Consider the following 22,536-nt stretch of genomic DNA (forward strand, 5'->3'; position numbering starts at 1 on the left):
ATGACGAATCTAATGGTAGTAAAATCGCATTTCTAGAATTAATACTTGATGAGAAATTAAGTAAAATATAAAAATAAAAATGTATCATTTATATTTTATTTAATTTTTTATTAACTATTAATCCTAGAAATGTGATTTTACTACCATTAGATTCGTCATGTTGAGACGATTCCAATGAGCTATATTTCATTCTTTTCTGATCACTGGATCAAAAGTTAACAAACTGCCTGATTGGTGACGATTAAAGCTCCGCACAGGTAAGGGTCAATTCGGGTGACCCGTCGGGTTGACCCAAAATATTCAGGTCAGGTTGTCAAATTCGTGACCCGGTATCAGGTCGGGTTACAGGTTTGACCCGACCCGATTGACCTGTTAACCCGAATACTTTAGCTCAAAAAAAATGTTTATACTCTGAAACGGCATTTTTTCATGTTACCTTATGAAAAAAATGCCGTTTCGGCATTGTTTTTTATAAACAAATACGCCAAAATGGCGTTTTTCATTTTATTTTATGGAAAAATGCCGTTTCGGCATTTTTTTCACTTCTTTTATGAAAAAAAATCGCCAAAACGGCGTTTTTTCATATTATTTTATAGAAAAACGCCGTTTCGGCATTTTTTTTCACTTCTTTTATGAAAAAAAATCGCCAAAATGGCGTTTTTTCATATTATTTTATGGAAAAATGCCAAAACGGCATTTTTTCCCACTTCTTTTATGAAAAAAATCGCCAAAACGGCGTTTTTTCATATTATTTAATGGAAAAATGCCGAAACGGCATTTTTTCACACTTCTTTTATGAAAAAAATCGCCAAAGCAGCGTTTTTTCATATTATTTAATGGAAAAATGCCGAAACGGCATTTTTTTCCACTTCTTTTATGAAAAAAATTGCCAAAGCGGCATTTTTTTCACTTCTTTTATGAAAACATCGCCAAAGCGGCATTTTTTCATTTATCTTATGGAAAAATGCCGTTTTGGCATTTTTTTTCACTTCTTTTATGAAAAAAATTGCCAAAACGGCGTTTTTTCATATTATTTTATGTAAAAATGCCAAAACGGCATTTTTTTTCACTTCTTTTATGAAAAAAATCACCAAAGCGGCGTTTTTTCATATTATTTAATGGAAAAATGCCGAAACGGCATTTTTTTCCACTTCTTTTATGAAAAAAATCGCCAAAACGGCGTTTTTTCATATTATTTTATAGAAAAATGACCTGAATACTTTCAGGTCAGACGGGTCAGGTCGGGTTACCCGACCCGACCCGACCTGATAAAAATTTTTCGGTTCGGGTCAGACAAATTACCCGACCTGACCCGACCCGTGCGGAGCTCTAGTGACGGTATTTGGCAAAAATGCCAATCAGTCACCAATCGGTCACCAATCAGGTACCTGATTGGTGACCATTTTGTAACTGATTGATGCCTGATTTTTCACTTTTCGACCTGTGGAATGCATTGCTTCAAAAATTTCCATTTAAAACTGAACGAGTTAGAAATCACTTGAAAAAATGTCAACATTTTAAAAATAAATATCCTGAAATATTTTTTGAATTATTTGCATCAGAAACAGAAAGAATGGAAATTAATGAATTTGACGAAAATATTGTAAGTTCAAAAAGATTGCGTAGAGAATCAACTGGTTCAGTTCATAGTATTATAACTTCTATATCATTGAGAAGTATTTATCTTTTATTTTATTTATTAATAATAATACTTGATAATTTTATATTAAAACTATTATTAATATTTTTTTATATAGGCAGCAATAATTCATCAGTTGGTACACTTGATTCTTTCATTACTAGACCACTTGCAACTCGATCATTTACAAAGGTGAACAAGCTATATTTGAAAAATTAATGATTCAAGCAACAGTTTCTGCAGGTTTCCCTTTAAGATGGGTGGAAAATAAAAAAGTTCAAGAACTTTTTCATTTTTTAAATCCAGCATTAATTTTACCAGGACGTAAAACTTTAGGAGGACGTATATTAAATGATGAATCAAAAATTCTTGAAATTGAAATGACTAAGAAATTAATGAATGATTCTGTTGGTGTTACTTTAGCCTTTGATGGTTGGACTAATGTGTTAAATCAGAATATTCTTGGCTCTGTTTTTATTACATCAGAAGGGGAAGTAATAATTTGGAAAGCAGTAGATGTAAGCAGTGAATTAGAAAGATGAAAAGAAGTTATTGAAAAAACTGAAACAATGTTTAAGGAAATTAATAAAATGGGAGTTAATCTTATTTCTGTTGTAACTGATAGTGCTCCAAGTTATGCTGCTGCACGGTATATTTGTATATTTTTTTAAAAATTAAGTTATTAAAATATTTATTTAATATTTTATGTAAATATTAATTATATTTTATATTTTAACAGACGTAGGCTTCAACTTAAATATGTGCATATTACGTTTCTTCCATGTTTTGCACATCAGATGAATCTTTTTGTAGGCAAAATCTTTAAAGAATCTGAAAAATTTAAGCAAGCATCAATAAAGGCAATAAAAATTGCACTTTACTTTAAATTATCACTTCATAAATATTTTATTGGACAGCTTCGAACTTTACAAAAAGAATCATATGGAAAATATGTTCAAATCGCTATTGGAAATGATACAAGATGGAATAGCCATTATGAATGTTTTCGCACTTTAATTAAATCAAAAGGAGCATTACGGGTATTATAATGTATTTTTATTTATTTTTATATAACATTTGAAAATAATTTATTTCTATTTTTCTAAAGACTTTAGGTTCAAAATTTGAATCTTCCGAGCAATCAACATCTCATCAAAGTTCTGATAATATATTATATCTACCTAATAATATTTCTTCTATTCTACTTGACAAAACCTGGTGGCAATCACTTTCAAAACTTGTAAAAATACTTAAACCATACTGTATAATTTTGGATATTCTACAATATGATAAAGCACGACTGCATGAAGTACTGCATGGATTTGGATATTTTATAAAATTTTGGAAAGATTATGATGATATAGAACTTAGTGAGAAAATACTTGATCGACTTCAAACAAGATGGCAAAGTTAGGAACAGCCACTTTTACTTTTATCATGGCTCTTACATCCTAAATACAAGATGTCAAAATTTAAAGATAATATCCCAAATTTAAATCATGTATATCTTAGTAAGTGGCTAATTTATTATTACGAAGCTTGGACGAAAACAATTTCAAAATCAATTTTACATGAATATGAAAATTTTAGAAGAGGTATATATTCTTTTGATGAACAAACAAGTAATCAATTTGAAGATGATATTTTAAAATATTGGGGATTTGTTGTTCCATTAGCAAAAGAACTTGGATATGTCGCACAACGAATTTTTGGAATTTGTATTAATGCAGCATCAGTAGAAAGGCTTTGGTCAAATATGGGATTTCTACATACCAAAAGGCGCAATAGATTAAATGTAAGTAAAATAATATTATTTTAAATCTTTAAAAAAATTATAATTTAATGTAATAATAAATAATTTATTTTTTAAATAGTATGAAAAAACACTTAAAATGAGCAAATTACGTGCTGCAATTTCATATAAACATAGGGTTAATGAAGTGAAAACTATTCAACAACAAAAAATGAAAGAAAATATTGCTAAACCAATAGTTCCTATAATTATTAATAGTAATGATAATACAAATTTAGAGAATCAAGAAAAAAATCCTATTAACTTAGAAATCCAAAAAGAAAATTCTAACACTCAAGATGATGATTCAGATGAAGAAGGTGAAAATAATGAATTCCAGGTTTCATTAAATTGGAATAATCTAATTAATACATGGGGGCAATTATTATTATTACAGGAAAAAGAAGCAGAGTTGAGTGCTGTAACTGATTTACATTGTGATGATGATATAGATATTGATGAATTTTTATTAAATAGAACACATCCTGCATTAGATAATGAAGCTAAATGGAATATAAGAGACATTTTTATTGATAATTTAGATGCCCCATTTTTTGTTAATGAAAATACTTCAAATTAACTAAATTTATAATAAAAATGAATTAAATAATTGAATTTAAATGTTACAAATTTTAAGTAGTTACTTTTTTTTAATATTTATATATATAAATTTTTGGCCATTTTTTGGCCAGCCAAAATTTAAAACTTGGCCATTTGGCAATGGCCAAGCCTGGCCAAACGGCCAATGGCCAACACTGATTTAGTTAGTAACTAGGTATTATTAAATTAATAAAGCGAAAAATAAAACGTATAAAAATTTAAGCTATCCGTTATATAATTGATATATTTATGTGCTTCGAGAATATATCTTAAAGTTCATTTTTTTCAATAGTATTCAGTTGTTTCTCCGCTTATTGTTTCTTGTTCTTAGAAAATAAAAATACATACAAATATAGAAATTCAAATTAATAGTAAATAGAAATATGACACGTAATCTATTTACAGTTATTCATTGTAATATATCCCTTAGTAGGTGGATGTTGCTCCCGATGTTTAACAGTTGTTTAACATATGACTCATGTGATGATCAACGAAAAAAAGAAAATTTGGCCGTATACAAATATGCATATAACATCAGTGTAACAAATATAGTAGTTTCATACCCCGTAAAAAAAATTTATACTATAGAATTCAGGATTGAATTTTATTTTTGTCATACTTTATAGAAGACAGAAACCACTATTACAGACATTGCAGGAACAAAAAAAAACAAAATTTGCGATTTCATCGGCTGACAATTACTTGGAGAACCGGAGAAACCACAAATTTTCATATTTGCGTGACATGTCAAATATGTCGAATAGGTATATAATAATAATAAGTGAGACCACATCCAATATAGTAATATTAAACAACTAGGAAACAGAAACTGTTGTAAATCCGGAGCGAAAGATTTTGTACAAAAATCCAAATATCTTTAAAAATTCAATTTGTACAAAAAATCTGGCGTCCCTAAAAAAAATAAAAAATGAAACGTTAGAAACGTTTCTTTAAAGTCAAACAAATAAGAAAAACCCCTCTTCACAATTTACCTTTAAAAGTCCAGCATATACAAAAAACCCGCGTCCCTAGAAATAATAATAAATGAAACGTTAGAAACGTTTCTTTAAAGCAAAACAAATAAAAAGACAACTTACCAGTCCAGTATATACAAGAAATCCAGAAACCCTAGAAAAAGAATAAGAAATAAATCAAAAACATTCCTTTGAAGTCAATTAAAAAAATATATACTCACTAGCCGAAACCAAACAAAAAAAGAGATTATCAGGTAATCATGTTTATCATAAACTTATTATGATTATTATTACACTTGTTTATTTTTGAAGTAGCACAAAATTTCAATGACACAATCTGTGCAGACCAATCAGAAATGACGCGTGTGGACAAACAGACATCGCCACGTGATCCAATATGTCATTAAGGTTCATAAACATATATAGTCCTTCGCTTCACTCTGGACAATTACCTAGATGGCTAGACTTTAACTTTATTGTTTTCAATACCAAATTTTTTATGTTTGGTAAAAATACAAAGTTTATTCAGTTAATTTAACGTAAGTATTTTCTGATATTGCAATTTTTTTTATTATCACACACAGGTCGAAAAGTGAAAAATCAGGCATCAATCAGTCACCAATCAGTCACCAATCAGGTACCTGATTGGTGACTGATTGGTGACCGATTGGCATTTTCACCAAATACCGTCACCAATCAGGCAGTTTGCTAACTTTTGATCCAGTGATCAGAAAAAGATGAAATATAGCTCATTGGAATCGTCTCAACAAGACGAATCTAATGGTAGTAAAATCGCATCTCTAGGATTAATACTTGATGGGAACTTAAGTAAAATATAAAAATGAAAATATATCATTTATATTTTATTTAATTTTTTATTAACTATCAATCCTAGAGATGCGATTTTACTACCATTAGATTCGTCTTGTTGAGACGATTCCAATGAGCTATATTTCATCCTTTTCTGATCACTGGATCAAGTAAACTGCCATATTGGTGACGGTATTTGGCGAAAATGCCAATCAGGCACCAATCAGTCACCAATCAGTCACCAATCAGCTATCTGATTGGTGACCGATTGGTGTCTGATTTTTCACTTTTTGACATGTGACACACCAGGTGACACCAGCTGACTCAACTGGGCTGACTGTAGGAAGGCGGGGTCCCAGTGTAGTACTTGTGCCCGTCATCATGACGTTGCCACCACAAGCTAAAAAATAATCCTTTATTAAATACAATAAAATATTAATATATTCTGAGTTTCATAACAAAATAAAATAATGGAAATAATAAATTTCAAAATAATGCTACTCTAAAACTATTCCCTTATATTTTAAGTCCTAAAATTAAACTGCGATAATTTTCCCTATTAATAACCCCAATAAATCATTAATTATAATAATTAATGTGGCTCTTTTTCATCATAAGAAAAAGGCAAAAAGGGTCGAATAATTAAAATAGTAGTATAATAATCTAATTAATTTCTTGTCCAAAAAAACTAAACAACCTAAGGTATATTTATACCTTTTAACATCGCTCTAAATTCTAAATAAAGACTACTTCCATTAAATACCAATCAAAATAATAATAATTTCTAAAATAAAGTATCGAACCAATCCTTCTATGAAATATAGGATAGTAAATGATCAACTACACCCCTATCGTCAAAATTACCATTAATGATTCTCAATACAAATCACCAATAAAATTCTATCTTAGTTTACCGTCATCGCAGACCATAATTAATCCCTTAATAGTACCCATTTGATGATAGTTTAAGGTCATTCCGGACCGCAGTAAATAAAAATATTTTATACACTTAAACAAGTTGCCTTAGTTTCTGACAGGGCGTTTCTAAACTGTTTAATGTGAAGCAATAACTTAAAATGAATAATACTAATAAAAACATTGCAGAACTTTTTACAATCGAAACCATATTGTGACTAAGTCGAAAATTTATTGTAGACCCATAACTAAGATTTGGTCACGATATGGTTTCATATCGTCATGATAAGATTAAGTTGATAGTATGTATAAAGTTGATGTATATTAAAGAGATCATCACTGGGTCTTGTAGAAATCGTAAGGTCATATTAAAGTTACAGTTAAGTTATATTAAATGTATATTTAAGTTATAGTCAAATTGTATTAAATGTATATTATAGTTATATTATGTAGATAGTAAATAAATAGTATAATTATATTAAAGTTATATTATGTAGATAGTAAATAAATAGTACAATTATATTAAAGTTATAGTAAAATTTTATTTTCGAAGTTGTAAAATAAGCCATTAAGTAATAATAAAGTTCCTATTCTAAGCTAATTAACCCTAACAATCATAAACCCTAACAACCATACTTCTCATATTCAAAAAGAAGAAATCTGACTGGAACCTGCAAAAATGTCAAGAGAAAGAAAATTAATAAAATGTTTCTTAAATAAAATTACCCCAAATTCACACTTCCCGAAGAATGGTCCAGTCAAAATTAAGTTCAAGTCTGTTCTAAAAAACAAGTCCAATTCTTCCAAATTCACCACACCTAAAGAAAATCCAAGTTCAAGTCTAAAATAAAAAAAATTCAAGTCAGTTCAGTGCTGAATTCGCCACACCTACTAAGGAAAATAAAACCTAAATCCATCTTTAAAAACTTACAAAAAATAAAATTAGCAGTTGAATCAAAGCAACCTATTAAAAGAAAATTTGAATCCAAAGCCATAGTTGAATAAATCCACAAGAAAAAATTCTAAATCCAAATTCTAAGTCTGAATTCAAAGCCAAAGTCAAAGTCAAAGTTTCTAAATGGGCGTCTTGGGCCTACAAGAAAAAAAATGAAATGTTAGCAAAACGTTTTGTAAAAAAAAGTAAATTTGAAGGTATATCGATATATATACCTTTAAAATAGGAATCCGGTCACATCTTAGACCTACAAAAGAAAAAAATGAAACCGTTAGTAAAAACGTTTCATTAAAAAAAAAATAACAATAAATTCGAAAGTCTATACCTTTAAAATCTCATATACCAATCCCAGATCCTACAAAAAAAAAGTAACAAGAAACGTTAGTTAATGTTTCTAAAAGAAAAATAAAAAAAACTTAAGTTTCATTGAACTTCAAAACTTACCCCTAATATATTGCATATCAGATGAACTGAATAAAACGAAAGATGCTGACCAAAAATTGAAGAGACCTACAAAATAGACAAAAGAAGAAATGATTAGTATCTTTAAAACAAAATTAAAAAATAAACTTAAAAAAAGTTTTGAAATGAACCATTTTGAAACTTACTAATCCTATCATCTCAAGATCCAGGAAGCTCAATTTTACTGATACCTGCAAAAAAAGAAAAAAAAATCAAAAAAAAAAATAAATATAAATTTTAAAAAGTTTTGAAGCAAAGATTTGCTTTGAAACTTATCAATTTATTCCAAGACGCCAATCTATAGCAGGGTACCGTCCTACAAAAAAGAACACTGAGACCACAATGTTGAGAAATCCAACATCCAAAGTTCAATGCCAAAAGAACCGGATGCCTACAAAAAAAGATAAAATAAATTAAAAATGTTATTACAGATTAGATAAAGCCAAAAGAACTGATACATACAAAAAAAAGAGAAATTAAAAAAATAAATTAAAAAAAAAATGGTTTGAATTTTCGAATTGAAACTTACCAGACCCAAGTCCCAAAGCTGAAGAAACTAATATCTACAAAAAAAAAAGAAAAATAAATTAAAAAAGAAAAACTAAACAAATTTTTTAAAAAAAAATTTGAACCTCCATTGAGTCCATGCATTCGAAGATAGCAAGCAGCCTACAAAAAAAAGAAAAAAAATGGAACCTTCATTGATAGAATTATTTACAAAAAGTCAAAAACTTCCTTACCAAATTTCTCTTCTTATAATCCAAGCCAGCGCTCAACAAAGAATACGAAAAGAAAAATTAGTTCATTTTCCATATTTAAAATAAAAAAATCCTCTTCCCCCTTTCCCCATTTCTTACCTTAAAGTCCAGTTTCGTGCATTCTCCTACGCGTTCTACAAAAAAAATAACAAAAAAAAATTAGTTTATTTCTTAAAAAATAAAAAGAAAATAAATCCCCTTCCGTTTCTTACTTAAAAGTCCGGTTTAGTGAGCTGGCTTCCTTCAAAAAAATAACAATGAAAAGAAACATTAGTTTGTTTCTTAAATTAAAAAATAAAGAAAATAGATTTTAAAAAGTTTCAAAGCAAATATTTGCTTCAAAACTTACCAATTCATTCCAATATGTTGATCTACAGCAAGGTACCATCCTACAAAAAAGAACATTGAAGCCAAATGGCGTCCAACGTCAAGAAATCCAACTAAAAAGTCCAATGCTGAAGGAACCAGATACCTGCAAAAAAAAGATAAAATTTAAAAATAAATTTAAAAAAATTATTAGATAAGTTTCAAATAGAAACTTAACATATTGACATATCCGAATCTAAGCTGAAGGAACAAAAAAAAAAAGATACATATTTTTTTTTTAATTTATTTTTTAAAATTTTAAGTTTCGAAATGAAACTTACAGTACTTCTAGTGCTCTGAAACACGTCGAGTTGACTCACGAGTTGGTCGAGTTGAGTCGAGTCAAGTCGAGTTGAAAATTACAATCAAATCGATTCGATTCGAGTCGAGTTAATAATTTAATAAAATCGAGTCGAGTCGAGTTAAGCTGAATTAAACATAATTCCGGCCAAATTTATGGAATTTCCTTTTTTGGAAATTATGTTACACAAAATCCGAGACGAAAAATTTTTGAAAATTACAAAAATGGAATTTTGTGGAACGGCTATCGCCAAAAAAGGAAATGATCAGCATAGCCGAATAAAATCACGTGATTTAATTTGACTCGACTCGATTCGGTTTGACGGGCCAACTCGACTCGAATTGAGTCGAGTTTATATTTTTATAATTTTAACTCGACTCGACTCGACTCGATTTAACTTGAGTCGAATCGAGTTTACATATAACTTGACTCAACTCGACTCGTTCGGAGCTCTAAGTACTTCCAAGAAAAAAAGGCAGAAAAAAGGTGTGAGAAAAAGGTAAAAAAGGAAAGGGAGAACGAAAGGGAAAGGAAAAAACGAAAGGGAAGGGAAAGTACGAAAGGGAAGGGGTTAAAAAAGTGTAAAAAAAGGCGAAAAAAAGGTGTAAGAAAAAGGTAGAAAAAGAAGGGAAAACAAAAGGGAAAGGAAAAATGAAAGGGAAGGAAGGGGAAGTACGAAAGGAAAGGGGTTGAAAGAGTGTAAAAAAGGCGAAAAAAAGGTGTGAGAAAAAGGTAGAAAAGGAAGGAGAGAACGAAAGGGAAAGGGAAGAACGAAAGGGAAGAGGATGAAAGAATCTAAAAAAAGGTGGAAAAAAGGTATGAGAAAAAGGTAGAAAAGGAAGGGGAGAGCGAAAGGGAAGGAAAAGTACGAAAGGGAAGAGATGAAAGAGTTCTAAAAAAAGGTAAAAAAAAGTTTAAATTTGCCATTGTTCAAAAATGTGATGATTCACATGATCAATCGGCAAAATTTTTACTAAGATCGAAATAGTAGATCATTACTAATTTAGGTCAAATAATTAATTTTGGCCAAATATAGGCCGAATTTTTATAAAGGTTAAATTGATTATATAAAAAAAAAAAAATTAAAATTGAGATTCATCGTCAAGTAATATTTAATGCATCGAAAAATTATCTTGAATTGATTTTTTCAGCTAAATTTTGATGACAATTACCATCTATTCACCATCTATTCACCACCTATTTAATAGAATTTTACAACTTCATAAAGATATTTTATCGACAATTTCACGAGATCGTTTGATACCACATCATCACATGTTGGTTAATAGATCGTTGTGATTTGATGGCAATTTCTTAACTGCATGGTAACAAATCACAGGTTTCTGCAAAGTATAACCATCTTTAATTTACTTAGTATTACATTATAATACTTTTTTTATTTTTATTTTTATTTTTATGCAACAGAAAGAACCAAACGGTAGTATCAATTACACAGACAACATACAAATGAGTCTAAAGTAATTCTATCACTATACGTCAAGCCACCCCTAAGCGTGACGACTTCTGATCAGAGATATAGGGTGGCCCAACATAGTTAGGACCACCCTATATCTACACCTCTAACCCTTCCCTAACACAGGTTGAAGGGGCACCATTGTCCAAAATTCAAAAAATGCAAATTCCCCATTTTTCTGGAAAATGGTGGGAAATTGTGGAAAATGCTACATTACGCTGAGCAATTTTTTGGAATAGCATTGTTACAACATTGTCCGATTTAGCAAATCTTATGAAATTTTGGGAAAATGCTACATTACACCTCAAATGTAACATTTCGTAACATTGTTATAACATTGTCAATTAAATCAAATTTTGCTTTTTTTTTGTCAAATATTCCGATTTTCTGCCAAATGGTACATTTTTTATGAAAATTCCACATTTTGCCACCAATGTAATATCATTGTAACAACATTTCATAACATTGTTATAACATTGTCAATTAAAATCTAATTTTGCTTTTTTTTGGTCAAATATTCCGATTTTCTGCCAAATGGTACATTTTTATGAAAATTCCACATTTTGCCACCAATGTAATATCATTGTAACAACATTTCATAACATTGTTATAACATTGTCAATTAAAATCTAATTTTGCTTTTTTTTTGTCAAATATTCCAATTTTCTGCCAAATGGTACATTTTTTATGAAAATTCCGCATTTTTTAGCAAATTTCATGCAAATTTCATGTTTTTTTGGTCAAATGTTACATTTTTCGTTAGAATGTTATTTTTTTTCGACACTTTTTTTGCAAAATGTACATTTGTTGACATTTTCTAGAAAGATGTAACATTTTATCGAAAAATTAGATCATTTACTAAAAAAATGCGACATTATTTACTGAATATTGAATAATTTGATATAATAATCGGATAATTTCGCAAAAAAAAAAAATTATTTATTATGGTAAATTTAAATGTAAAATCTTCTATTTAATGGTAAAATGGCCAAGTATTCAGTATGTTTGTATTTAAATTTTGCTGGAACAAATCTACCTAATATGTGATGAACCGGAATTATACTATCAACTGAAGAATTAAAAAACTCCTTTTTCCAAAGTTCTGGATCATTCGTAAAATCATCAGAATCTTCGCTGGAAAAAAAAAATCTGATGTTTGCGGTCGCAGCGGGTTTATACCAATTCACAAAAGCCAAATAATGTTCCGTCGGACCATTCGGAAGATGAACTGTATGTTTGAAATAGAATTGTACCTGGCCGGGATATGTGTCTATATCATTTTCACGTTGTTCTATAAAACGTGCTAAAATATAAGAGCTTCTAATATACCTTTTGGATAATATTAACCCAAAATATTCTGCACCGATGCGCAATCTGCCACATTGTGTGATATTTCCAGTTACAGCAATGTAATTTTCGGTTGATGAAGAAGGATCTAACCGTGGTCGGCTAAAATTATATTCTTCATAAGCGCGATTGTAGTAATCAACTAGTAAATCCAAAATATCATCCGGTAATATGACATTCAATTTTATCGGACTTAAAAGTTCTCCAGGATATTCCTCCGTTCCTGTTGCCCTGCCAGAAACCAGCTTTTCGGATATGTCTAAAAATGCCTGTAATTCCTCACTTTCGAGAGATTCATTTTCGTTATCGTCAGTTGTATCATCATTTAAATCAAGTATTTGAAAAATGGCCTGATGATTTAGAGCCAATGTATTGAATCTTCGTTCAATTTGAGAACTCTGCATCATAAATCGCATAATTTCCGGTTCAATTTTTTGTCTACTATTAGGTAAACTCCCTGTATAATTGTAAAATCGTAAGTAATAATTCTGAATAATTTGAATAATATTATTGTAAATACCAACCAAGAATTCCATTCATCCTTTCAAAGGAGAAACACCAAAATGAGTAAAGAGGACCGTAATCTTTACAACATTTGTTCAAGTGTAATGAAAGATGTAAATTTGGTGTTATTGAAACTTCTCCGTAATTCGTTTCGATAAGTTTCAAAATTTCAATTAAATGTTCATGTGCGTCATCTAAATTTTTGATTGTAACAATCCTTCGGACTAATATAGAACAAGCTTGGCTGAAATGTACTAAGATTTTCTGATCTTCTTGGTCCAAAAAATCCCAAAGAACGACTCTGGCATAAATCAGGAAAAAATTTTTCCATTCGTTAGCTGTTAAATTGGAAAATCCTTCCCCAATATCTATTTTATGAGGAATTCGACCGATTTCTGATGGTGGATGAATATTGTTCATGTTTTTTTGAATTTTCGTCAGATCATCCATATTTATTTTACCATGTCCTAACCAAAGCTGTTTTACGATAAATGATGCAATTCCTATAAATAAATTATGCATCGGGTCCACAGGTAAAAATCGTATCAGATCAAAATAAGACAAACGGAGCATTTCTGACCATCTCGCGTGATATTGCTTCGCATGTCTTTTTCTAGCTTCGTTGCTTTTACATTTTCTCCATTTCAAAGCCATTTCTCGATGACTATTCGCGCTTTTAGCAACAAACCATTCGTCAATATCATCCATGCCACTAAAATTTCTATTTCTTGCAACCTTTAAGCATCTGTGACAGCTTACATTGGCTGAATAATGGCCACATAATTTTCTAGCAGCTGGTATATCGCAGCAACAAGCAATTACTGCGCATTTTATCAATCTTCTGGATAAATGTTCAGAAGTTCTGTCTAATCCCACTCCTTCCCAAAAAGTTTGAAATTGATCAACAATTGGCGCCAAGTAATGATTTATCTGATGTAGGCTTGGTTCATTAGGGCCTGGCATTAATCCTAAAATGAGCATATTTTCGGGTTTAAAGCGCAATTCTCTTGGGAGATTGCAAATAGCTCCATATATAGCACCAGAACTATGAATTGTCCTTTCAAATGGCTGAAACCAATCGACGTTAATCATAATACCCAAATGATCATCCGCATGTTCTTTATTAAAAAATCTTTGTTCGTCAGATTCATCATCCACTATTATTCCACTATTTGAGAAATTCTTCCAAATTTCACCATCATATACATCACATAAGACTCGGTCGTTAACGCTTCTATCGGCCCATAATTTAAGATTTTTTTCAAAGTTTGGCCTTTGATACATTTGTAAAAGTTGCTCTTTTATACTGGGCATCAGATAAATTAATAATGGCGCATTAACGACTTTACCATCGTCTAGTTCTTTTTGTTCTGATAATGGAGCATTGCATTGTCGAAGTGAACGATGATTTGGAAATTGTACATGACCACATTTTTTTATTGCTTTGTGTTGTTGGATTGTGTGTTGTTTAACATCATCTATATTATGTAATTTGTGACATGAAGGACATACAGAAAATTTGACAAATTGATGCTTCAATCCTAATTTCTTTCTTGCAGTATACAACGAAGTAGGAAAATCTTTAAAACGATCATAATTAAAATTTGTTAAAATATGTTTGATGAATTTAATTAATGTATCGATTGCGGTATCTGCTAGTCGAAACCTAGTTTGATACCTCAAAACAAACACAATTATCCAATCTTCAATATTTTGCAGATTTTCATTAATATTGTTTGGAAAATCATAATTCGGTGGAGAGTAATCTTCAAAAATGTTGGTTTCTTCGCCATTATCATCCCCATCATCCCCATCATCCCCATCATCGTTATCATCCCCATCATCCCCATCATCGTTATCATCTCCATCATCCCCATCATCGTTATCATCGCTATCATCCCCATCATCGTTATCATCGCTATCATCCCTATCATCGCTATCGCCATAATTATCAGTTTCTTCGTTACTGTCATTGTTATCATCACTGTTATTTATATTTTGCATTTGAGTGTCACGCTCCAAATAAGTATTATACCTGCTTCGTTTTCTCCTTTTCGAAGAAAATGTTGACAAATTTTCTGATGATGATGTGCTTTCTTGAGGGTCGATAGAGATTTCTTCATTAACGAATGACGATCCAATACTCATTGGGTCATTTGAAGTAGTTGCATCATCAAGATTTAGACTCATTGAATGTTTTTGTTTGGTTCTTGGATCAACATACTTTCCGTTGCATTTATTACAATAACATTTTTCTTTAGTTCTTGTTTTAACGCGTCTTTCATTAACATTCATCATTTTTTCAAATTTTGATTTAATTTTACAAAATGTGAATTTAACCAAAATACCAGCATTTCGCTGTAATAAATAATCAGATGATACATTTTTATTTTTTTCGAACATCAATACATCAATTGTATATACATTTTTATTTTTTTTCGAGCTTCAATACATCAATTGTATATTTTTTTCGAACATCAATACATCAATTGTAGATCAATACATAATCGAAAGTGAATATGTTACATTTTAACAGATCTACAATAAAATTTAACTTTCAGTATACTCCTTGTTTAACTTTTTATAGCCAAATTATTCTTAATTATATACTTAAATATATCAGCGATAACAATAAATTTAACTTTCAGTATACTCCTCATAACCTTGTTTGACTAAATTTATATATTAAATTCCAAATTATTCTTAATTATACCAAAATTAGCGATGACCAAAATAGAACAATTCAAATCATTTAACTATTTAACTATTTTCCAAAATCAGTGATGACCAAAATAGAACAATTCAAAAATTATTTAATTATTTCAAACAATTACGCGAAGAAAACATTTAATTGGAATAAATATATAAAGAGTGATTTTTTTTTTTACAATACAAATGTCGATTTTGCAATTTTTGTTCCTTTACATTAAAATCGTCTTTACAATTTTCAAATTATTTTATTTTTGTTCCTTTCTAATTTTTTTTTTACTCAACTCTTTTTTTACTTTACGTTTCTTCAATTTTACGTTCGTTCCTTCCACATTTCTAGCTTTTACTTCATTTCTTTTCTGATAATGACCAAAAAAAGAAGTTTGTTAACACGTCGTACTCGTACACTACATTCTCCTTTATCCATCGACGCTTCTCATGATGGACAGGGCATTCGGACAGTTCGCTCTTTATCACACTTAAATTCAGCCAAATCCATCGACCAAATACACAATCGTAATCGATTAAATAGGTCATCAAGTCTGGATACTGAAGGTATAATTTACGTTTTGGCGGATAATTTGGCAGATCATTCGAAATTTTGATTAAATAGCAAACTTAATTTAAAAATTACTATTTTTTTGTACATTAAGAACGTATTTCACGACTTGAACGGGGAATGTCGTCAATTCAAGAACAAATGTCCACTGGGTTCGGGCAAATAACGAGAATTCTGGAGCGTTCTCTGAACTCACAAGAACGTTCACGACAAAATCGACAAATAGAATATATTCAGGTTGATGATGACGATGACGAAGATGAACTTGATAAACAAGACAATGAGGAATATATCCCTGAAAAAGATCTACATTCGTTGCAAGAGACAGCACAAAAACAATATAATAAGAAGCATCGAAAAGAAATAAAAGTTTGTTTTGGTATATTTTTATTATTTATGTGACGTTTAAACTCATTAATTTTATCAATTTTCATTTTATAGAACGAAATTAAAATTCTAATTCGTAGCGCAAAAATCGATGAAATTCCCATCGATTATACGAAGAAGTTCGGCGAGATTGCACCACAATTGGAAAAGGATCTGATCCCCCGTATCCAATCACTTCTTGAACAATATGGTATTCGTGCAATATTAAGTATAGTTCGGGATGTGTTCTCGAATTTGCATAAAAATTAATAGCTGACGTAAATGGAAAGAAAGCCAGCTTAACGAGGCAGAAATAAAACAAAAAAAATAATGAGCCATATAATCAACCGTTTATCAGAAGTAAGTTAATCAAGTTCCAAATTTTTAGGTAATATTGAAAATTAATAATAGTTATTTTAATTTCAGAAACGGGAACGAAGGATGAAGGGCGCATTAGCCATGAAGAATCACCCCAATTATCGAAAATCTTTTAAAAAACGCGGGATCAAGGATATTAATGAAATATTAAACAAGAACGAATACCACTCTCCTGAAGAGAGTGATCCGGAGAATGATCCAAACGTATCCACAGACCGCAAAAACCTTTTTGTTTACAAATTATCATGGAGATCTGATGAAATAAGTCAGACAATTCATTTTGTTTATGCGCAGTGACACTAAAATGTCTTTATCAATACGTGATTGGTGCTTCTGGTTTCGCCAAATCTCGACATACACAGGTCGAAATGCTAAAAATCGGCAAAAAAAATGGCGCGAAAAGCAGTGGCTATTCTTGGCTATTCTTGGCTATTCTTGGCTGTTTTTGGCTATTTACGAATTAACCTATACTATTTGTAAATAGTTTATACAAATTTGCGAATAGTTTATGCGATTTGCGCCATTTTTTTTGCCTATTTTTGGTCATTTGACGTGTGATATCAATTTTCTTGCATGCTTTCGAATTTTGGAAAAATGCCAAACCTCAAAAACAACAGAAGTTTATCTATTTCTAATACATGTTTATTTTTAGTTAACGAACCTTCTACATTCAATTGACGAGTACGTGGAAAAATATTTTCCAGAAAATAAGAGAGTACATCCTCGTATCCTTAAAGATGAATTTTGGAAAAATAAGAAAGCACCACCAAATTTAATTTGGTGGACACTTAAAGACGGAAAGCGAGAATCTCCCTCAGTCCATAAATCTATTGACGAAGAATCAGATGATGAGTCGGAATCGGAGAGTGAAGAGGAGGAACAAAGTCAACAAAGTCAACAAAGTCAACAAAGTCAATGAAGTTATGGTAATTGAGTATTACCGTTCTCTTTTTTTTTTTTATGGAACGGAATTTTTAGAAAATTTTTTAAATTTTTCTTTTAAGGTCTCAACGTCGATAAATTAGATATAAATGCTGAATTTGATGAAGAAGAAGAGGGTGAGGATGAGGTAAACGAGCTGGAGCAAGAGGAAACGTCATTATCACAGACATCGGGACGATGATCAAACAAACGATCTAAACAATCCTCCAAAACCCCACCATTATCACTGCAAAAACCCCCATCATCACGGAAAACTTCTCAACAAACACGATCATCAAAAAGAATTTCAAAAAATAAAAAATCCACAAACAAAAACAACGAAGCACTTGATGAATTGCAGGAAGTTATTGACAACATGCGTGATCAATCGAAAAAAACAAATAAAAAATCATCATCCAAACTATCGTCCCAAGAACAGGAACATATTCATGATAATGTTCCTAAGAGAACCTCAAAAGAAAAAGAAAAAGAACAGTAAGGGTGTAGGAAGAATATGTAGGGATATTAATGGATTATATAATAAATATCAAAATATATGTAATATTTTTGACAATTTTTATTTCAAATTTGGTAAATTTGGCGTCATTACTAAAAATTTACCTAAATTCACCACAATTTGCATTACGTTTGCATAAAATTACTAAAAATTTGCCTAAAATTCACCACAATTTGCACTTCGTTTGCATAGTATTACCTAAATTCACCACAATTTGCATTACGTTTGCATAAAATTACTAAAAATTTAACAAAATTCACCACAATTTGCATTTCGTTTGCATAGTATTACCTAAATTCACCACAATTTGCATTACGTTTACATAATATTACTAAAAATTTAACAAAATTCACCACAATTTGCACTTCGTTTACATAATATTACTAAAAATTTAACAAAATTCACCACAATTTGCACTTCATTTACATAACATTACTAAAAATTTAACTAAATTCACCACAATTTGCACTTCGTTTACATAACATTACTAAAAATTTTACTAAATTCACCACAATTTGCACTTCGTTTACATAACATTACTAAAAATTTAACTAAATTCACCACAATTTGCACTTCGTTTACATAATATTACTAAAAATTTTACTAAATTCACCACAATTTGCACTTCGTTTACATAACATTACTAAAAATTTAACTAAATTCACCACAATTTGCACTTCGTTTACATAATATTACTAAAAATTTAACTAAATTCACCACAATTTGCACTTCGTTTACATAACATTACTAAAAATTTAACTAAATTCACCACAATTTGCACTTCGTTTACATAACATTACTAAAAATTTAACTAAATTCACCACAATTTGCACTTCGTTTACATAACATTACTAAAAATTTAACTAAATTCACCACAATTTGCACTTCGTTTGCATATCATTACTAAAGATTTGCCTAAAATTTCCCACAATTTAATGATAATTTACTGAAAAATTTCTCAACATTTGAATTAGGAATTCTGTAGGAATTCCGCCATTTTGACAAAATTTGCCAAATTGTAAGACCTCCATTATCCCAAAATTGTAACACAATTTACCCCAATTTACCGGGATAATTCTCAATTTGCCAGAAAAATTCCAGGCAAATTTTGCGACAATGACATCTGTTCGACCTGTGTAAGGGGTAATGCATTGGTCGTCTATGCTCCCAGTCTACACTACCTCAGGTTAGAGTTGACCGCAAAGTGTTCACAGCTCTTCAAATTAGTTGACCACTAAGTGGTTGGTAGTCCCACCTAGAGGTAGGGTCCAGTCATCCGTTCAATCCGTTATTTCATCTGATCACGTGATGTCGATCACAGGTATGCAGATTATTTCCTTTTTAGGTAATACTGTTCACAAAAAAATATTTTTTCTAAAAATCGATCTTACCAATTTTGGAAATTAGTGTGACATTTGACCTAAAAAGGAAATGATCTGTATAAATCACGTGATTTAACTGGATGACCGGATTTACGTTTTTCACCGAAGCCTACCTCTAGTCTCACCCCTACCTATTATATCCCCTAAGGGCCTTTTTTTGGATACCAAGATGTTTTAACAAGAGCTATATGAACCTTATGGCAATCCGAATATCCTGAATTTACAGCTCCCAATGAGACAAACAGGCTGTGCAGAGTGGTAGCATCTACCAGCTCCAGACGTTCGGTCGAGTTAGTGACCAGTCCTAGGACTCGCCATATCAGTCTACCAATGATCACATCAACCACATCAGTAAATTTTTTAGGGCGTGGATCCTTAAGGATTCCATAGATTGCTTCAGAATCCCTAAGGATCTGTGATTTTAAGTATTCTTTAAAAATCCTTATTGACTTGTAAAATATCCTTAAGGATTCTATAAATTTATAGATCCTTAAGGATTCCTATATAAAAAATCCTTAAGTATTCCTTGAATTTTAATTTTAAAAATTTTATATAAATTTTATCTTTAAATTTATTATATTATTATTTTACAATTAATATATTTATTTTAAAATTGAAATTTGTTTACAAAAAATTCATTTTTATGATCAAATCTCTTTACCATATGTATTAAACCTGCAATAGAATTAAAAGGTATTATATCATATTGATTTACTAATTTCATATGAGGACATCCATATTTTAATGGATGTCGTTTTGAATAATAATCATACCAATGCACTAATACAATAGGAAAAATAGGATAATAATTAGGAAGAAATAAAATTTCAGCTATCATTAATATCTAAATAATTAAAAAATGTTAAATCATTAAAATTAAAGATTATTTTTAATATTAAAGCAATATTAAATAAACTTACTTTGCCATAACACAATCCATCATCAGTTAAATAATCAACATTATCCATTGCTATTGCGATATCACTAAATTTTGCATTATTGTGAAATTTACTAGTAGCATAAATAATTTCATTATTTGACAATACTCCTGTAGCATAAATTTTTAAATAAATATCTTCACATTCAGTAACATTGGATTTATCATCCAAATAAGCATCTAAACAATTAATTAGGTGATGCATTCCTTCAATACATAGTTCATCTACACTATTTTCATGTTCAAGTTTTTCCTTAAGAGCTTGTAGATCACTAATCGGCAATTTCCATAATAATGATTTCATAGTTTCTAATTTTGAAACGTGTGTTTTTTTTACATTAGTTATTATTTCTTGTCGGCGAATCTAAATTAAAATATAATAAGTAAAAATATTTTTTTTAATTATAAAACAAAATTTAAACTAGTTAAAACTTACTGTTTTTAACATTTGATCAAGTACATTTTTTTTATTGGTCATTCTATATGGATTTTTAACCCAATTTTTATGTAACGTCTCATAAGTATCAGTAGCTAACCCATTAAGTGATCCATAACGTTTGATTGTATGAATAGTGTGATACCGCCACATGTGAAGTTTTGGTAATTGAAGATTGCTAGGAGAGAAGTTTTTAAACAATTTTACAAAATCTTGTGTCCAATCAATTATTTCATACTGCAAAATTAATTATAAAATCAATAAGAAAAAATTATCATTATTAATACTTAAATTGAAATTAATTAATTACCTCAAAACTTTTCAATTCACTTTCATTAAATTTTTCTTTTTTTGATGTTTTATACATTTTAATAAACTTAATATAACATTTAATAAGTTTTATACATGATGTACCATTATCTATTGCGTAAAGTTCATCAAATACAAATACGATAATCTTCATTACATCTCGCATTTCAGCCCCTGTAAATTTTACCCCTTGTTGATATCCTTTTGATAATATTCTTAAATTATTATATGGCGTAATAGTTCCTAAACGATTATCCATTTTAGTAAGGAATTGATTTCCGCATTGTTGCGCAATCATCATCAGGAAATTTGTTTAGGCGTAATTTAGTGTAATATTTCGAAGGTGGTGTAAAATTTTGAAATATTACACTAAAAACGTAATATTACAAAAGTTTACGCTCTTAAATTTGAATAATTATAGTAATTTAAGAATATCTCGCTATCTACTGATCCAATCAAGACGATCTATAGCTCATTGGAATCAGCTCATCAAGACGAATCGAATGGTAGTAAAATCGTATCTTTACGTTTGATAGATGACTTTCTATTAATTTAAAACTTTACTGCATACTATAGAGCGTTCTATCAACTGTAGAAATGCGATTTTACTACCATTCGATCCGTCTTGATGAGCTGATTCCAATGAGCTATAGATCGTCTTGATTGGATCAGTAGATAGCGAGATATTCTTAAATTACTATAATTATTCAAATTTAAGAGCGTAAACTTTTGTAATATTACGTTTTTAGTGTAATATTTCAAAATTTTACACCACCTTCGAAATATTACACTAAATTACGCCAAAACAAATTTCCTGATGATATTTCTTGTATAATCAAGCATATATGGAAATAAACCTATTTCCTGAAGATGCATACGATCCATAGCTGTCGCATCATAAATATTTGTCTGAAATTTCCAAAAAAAATTATTATATTCATGAATAGAACATTCAGTAGCATTATTTGAAAGAATAGCTTCACGCATATTATTATTATCACGTAAAACAATGGAGTTTTGTTCAATATTCATATTATTTAATTGATCACCAGGTGTAAGACATTTATAGCAAAGACATTGTGTACGATATGATTTATACGTACAACAAATATTTTGTGCTTCTGA

At 29.9% G+C, this 22,536-nt stretch overlaps 8 protein-coding genes across 8 annotated transcripts; 4 read left to right on the plus strand and 4 right to left on the minus strand.

The window, feature by feature from the left end:
* Positions 1-1,573: 1,573 nt before the first annotated feature.
* On the plus strand, positions 1,574-1,858 carry OCT59_012986 (uncharacterized protein; the record flags this gene model as incomplete). The annotated part of the gene is made up of 2 exons (XM_066140521.1): positions 1,574-1,676; positions 1,758-1,858. 2 exons carry the CDS (start codon positions 1,574-1,576, stop codon positions 1,856-1,858), a joined length of 204 nt encoding a protein of 67 aa, XP_066001400.1.
* Positions 1,859-3,531: 1,673 nt separating this feature from the next.
* On the plus strand, positions 3,532-4,011 carry OCT59_012987 (uncharacterized protein; the record flags this gene model as incomplete). Its single annotated transcript, XM_066140522.1, has 1 exon — positions 3,532-4,011. One exon carries the CDS (start codon positions 3,532-3,534, stop codon positions 4,009-4,011), a length of 480 nt encoding a protein of 159 aa, XP_066001401.1.
* A 3,686-nt stretch (positions 4,012-7,697) lies between these two features.
* OCT59_012988 (uncharacterized protein) lies at positions 7,698-9,293 on the minus strand (the record flags this gene model as incomplete). Its single annotated transcript, XM_066140523.1, has 9 exons — positions 7,698-7,823; positions 7,901-7,932; positions 8,029-8,040; positions 8,130-8,229; positions 8,294-8,338; positions 8,460-8,538; positions 8,677-8,710; positions 8,780-8,816; positions 9,255-9,293. 9 exons carry the CDS (start codon positions 9,291-9,293, stop codon positions 7,698-7,700), a joined length of 504 nt encoding a protein of 167 aa, XP_066001402.1.
* A 3,073-nt stretch (positions 9,294-12,366) lies between these two features.
* OCT59_012989 (uncharacterized protein) lies at positions 12,367-12,809 on the minus strand (the record flags this gene model as incomplete). Its single annotated transcript, XM_066140524.1, has 2 exons — positions 12,367-12,375; positions 12,450-12,809. The coding sequence occupies 2 exons, from the start codon at positions 12,807-12,809 to the stop codon at positions 12,367-12,369; spliced, it is 369 nt and encodes a 122-aa protein (XP_066001403.1).
* A 1,562-nt stretch (positions 12,810-14,371) lies between these two features.
* On the minus strand, positions 14,372-15,192 carry OCT59_012990 (uncharacterized protein; the record flags this gene model as incomplete). The annotated part of the gene is made up of 2 exons (XM_066140526.1): positions 14,372-14,375; positions 14,576-15,192. The coding sequence occupies 2 exons, from the start codon at positions 15,190-15,192 to the stop codon at positions 14,372-14,374; spliced, it is 621 nt and encodes a 206-aa protein (XP_066001404.1).
* A 779-nt stretch (positions 15,193-15,971) lies between these two features.
* On the plus strand, positions 15,972-16,801 carry OCT59_012991 (uncharacterized protein; the record flags this gene model as incomplete). The annotated part of the gene is made up of 3 exons (XM_066140527.1): positions 15,972-16,161; positions 16,260-16,534; positions 16,607-16,801. The coding sequence occupies 3 exons, from the start codon at positions 15,972-15,974 to the stop codon at positions 16,799-16,801; spliced, it is 660 nt and encodes a 219-aa protein (XP_066001405.1).
* A 60-nt stretch (positions 16,802-16,861) lies between these two features.
* On the plus strand, positions 16,862-18,032 carry OCT59_012992 (uncharacterized protein; the record flags this gene model as incomplete). The annotated part of the gene is made up of 4 exons (XM_066140528.1): positions 16,862-16,891; positions 16,958-17,113; positions 17,562-17,820; positions 17,914-18,032. 4 exons carry the CDS (start codon positions 16,862-16,864, stop codon positions 18,030-18,032), a joined length of 564 nt encoding a protein of 187 aa, XP_066001406.1.
* Positions 18,033-19,872: 1,840 nt separating this feature from the next.
* On the minus strand, positions 19,873-21,670 carry OCT59_012993 (uncharacterized protein; the record flags this gene model as incomplete). Its single annotated transcript, XM_066140529.1, has 5 exons — positions 19,873-20,142; positions 20,391-20,573; positions 20,650-21,030; positions 21,103-21,339; positions 21,413-21,670. 5 exons carry the CDS (start codon positions 21,668-21,670, stop codon positions 19,873-19,875), a joined length of 1,329 nt encoding a protein of 442 aa, XP_066001407.1.
* Positions 21,671-22,536: the final 866 nt, after the last annotated feature.

This window comes from Rhizophagus irregularis, chromosome 20, assembly GCF_026210795.1.
Source record: "Rhizophagus irregularis chromosome 20, complete sequence".
Lineage (NCBI taxonomy): Eukaryota > Fungi > Glomeromycota > Glomeromycetes > Glomerales > Glomeraceae > Rhizophagus > Rhizophagus irregularis.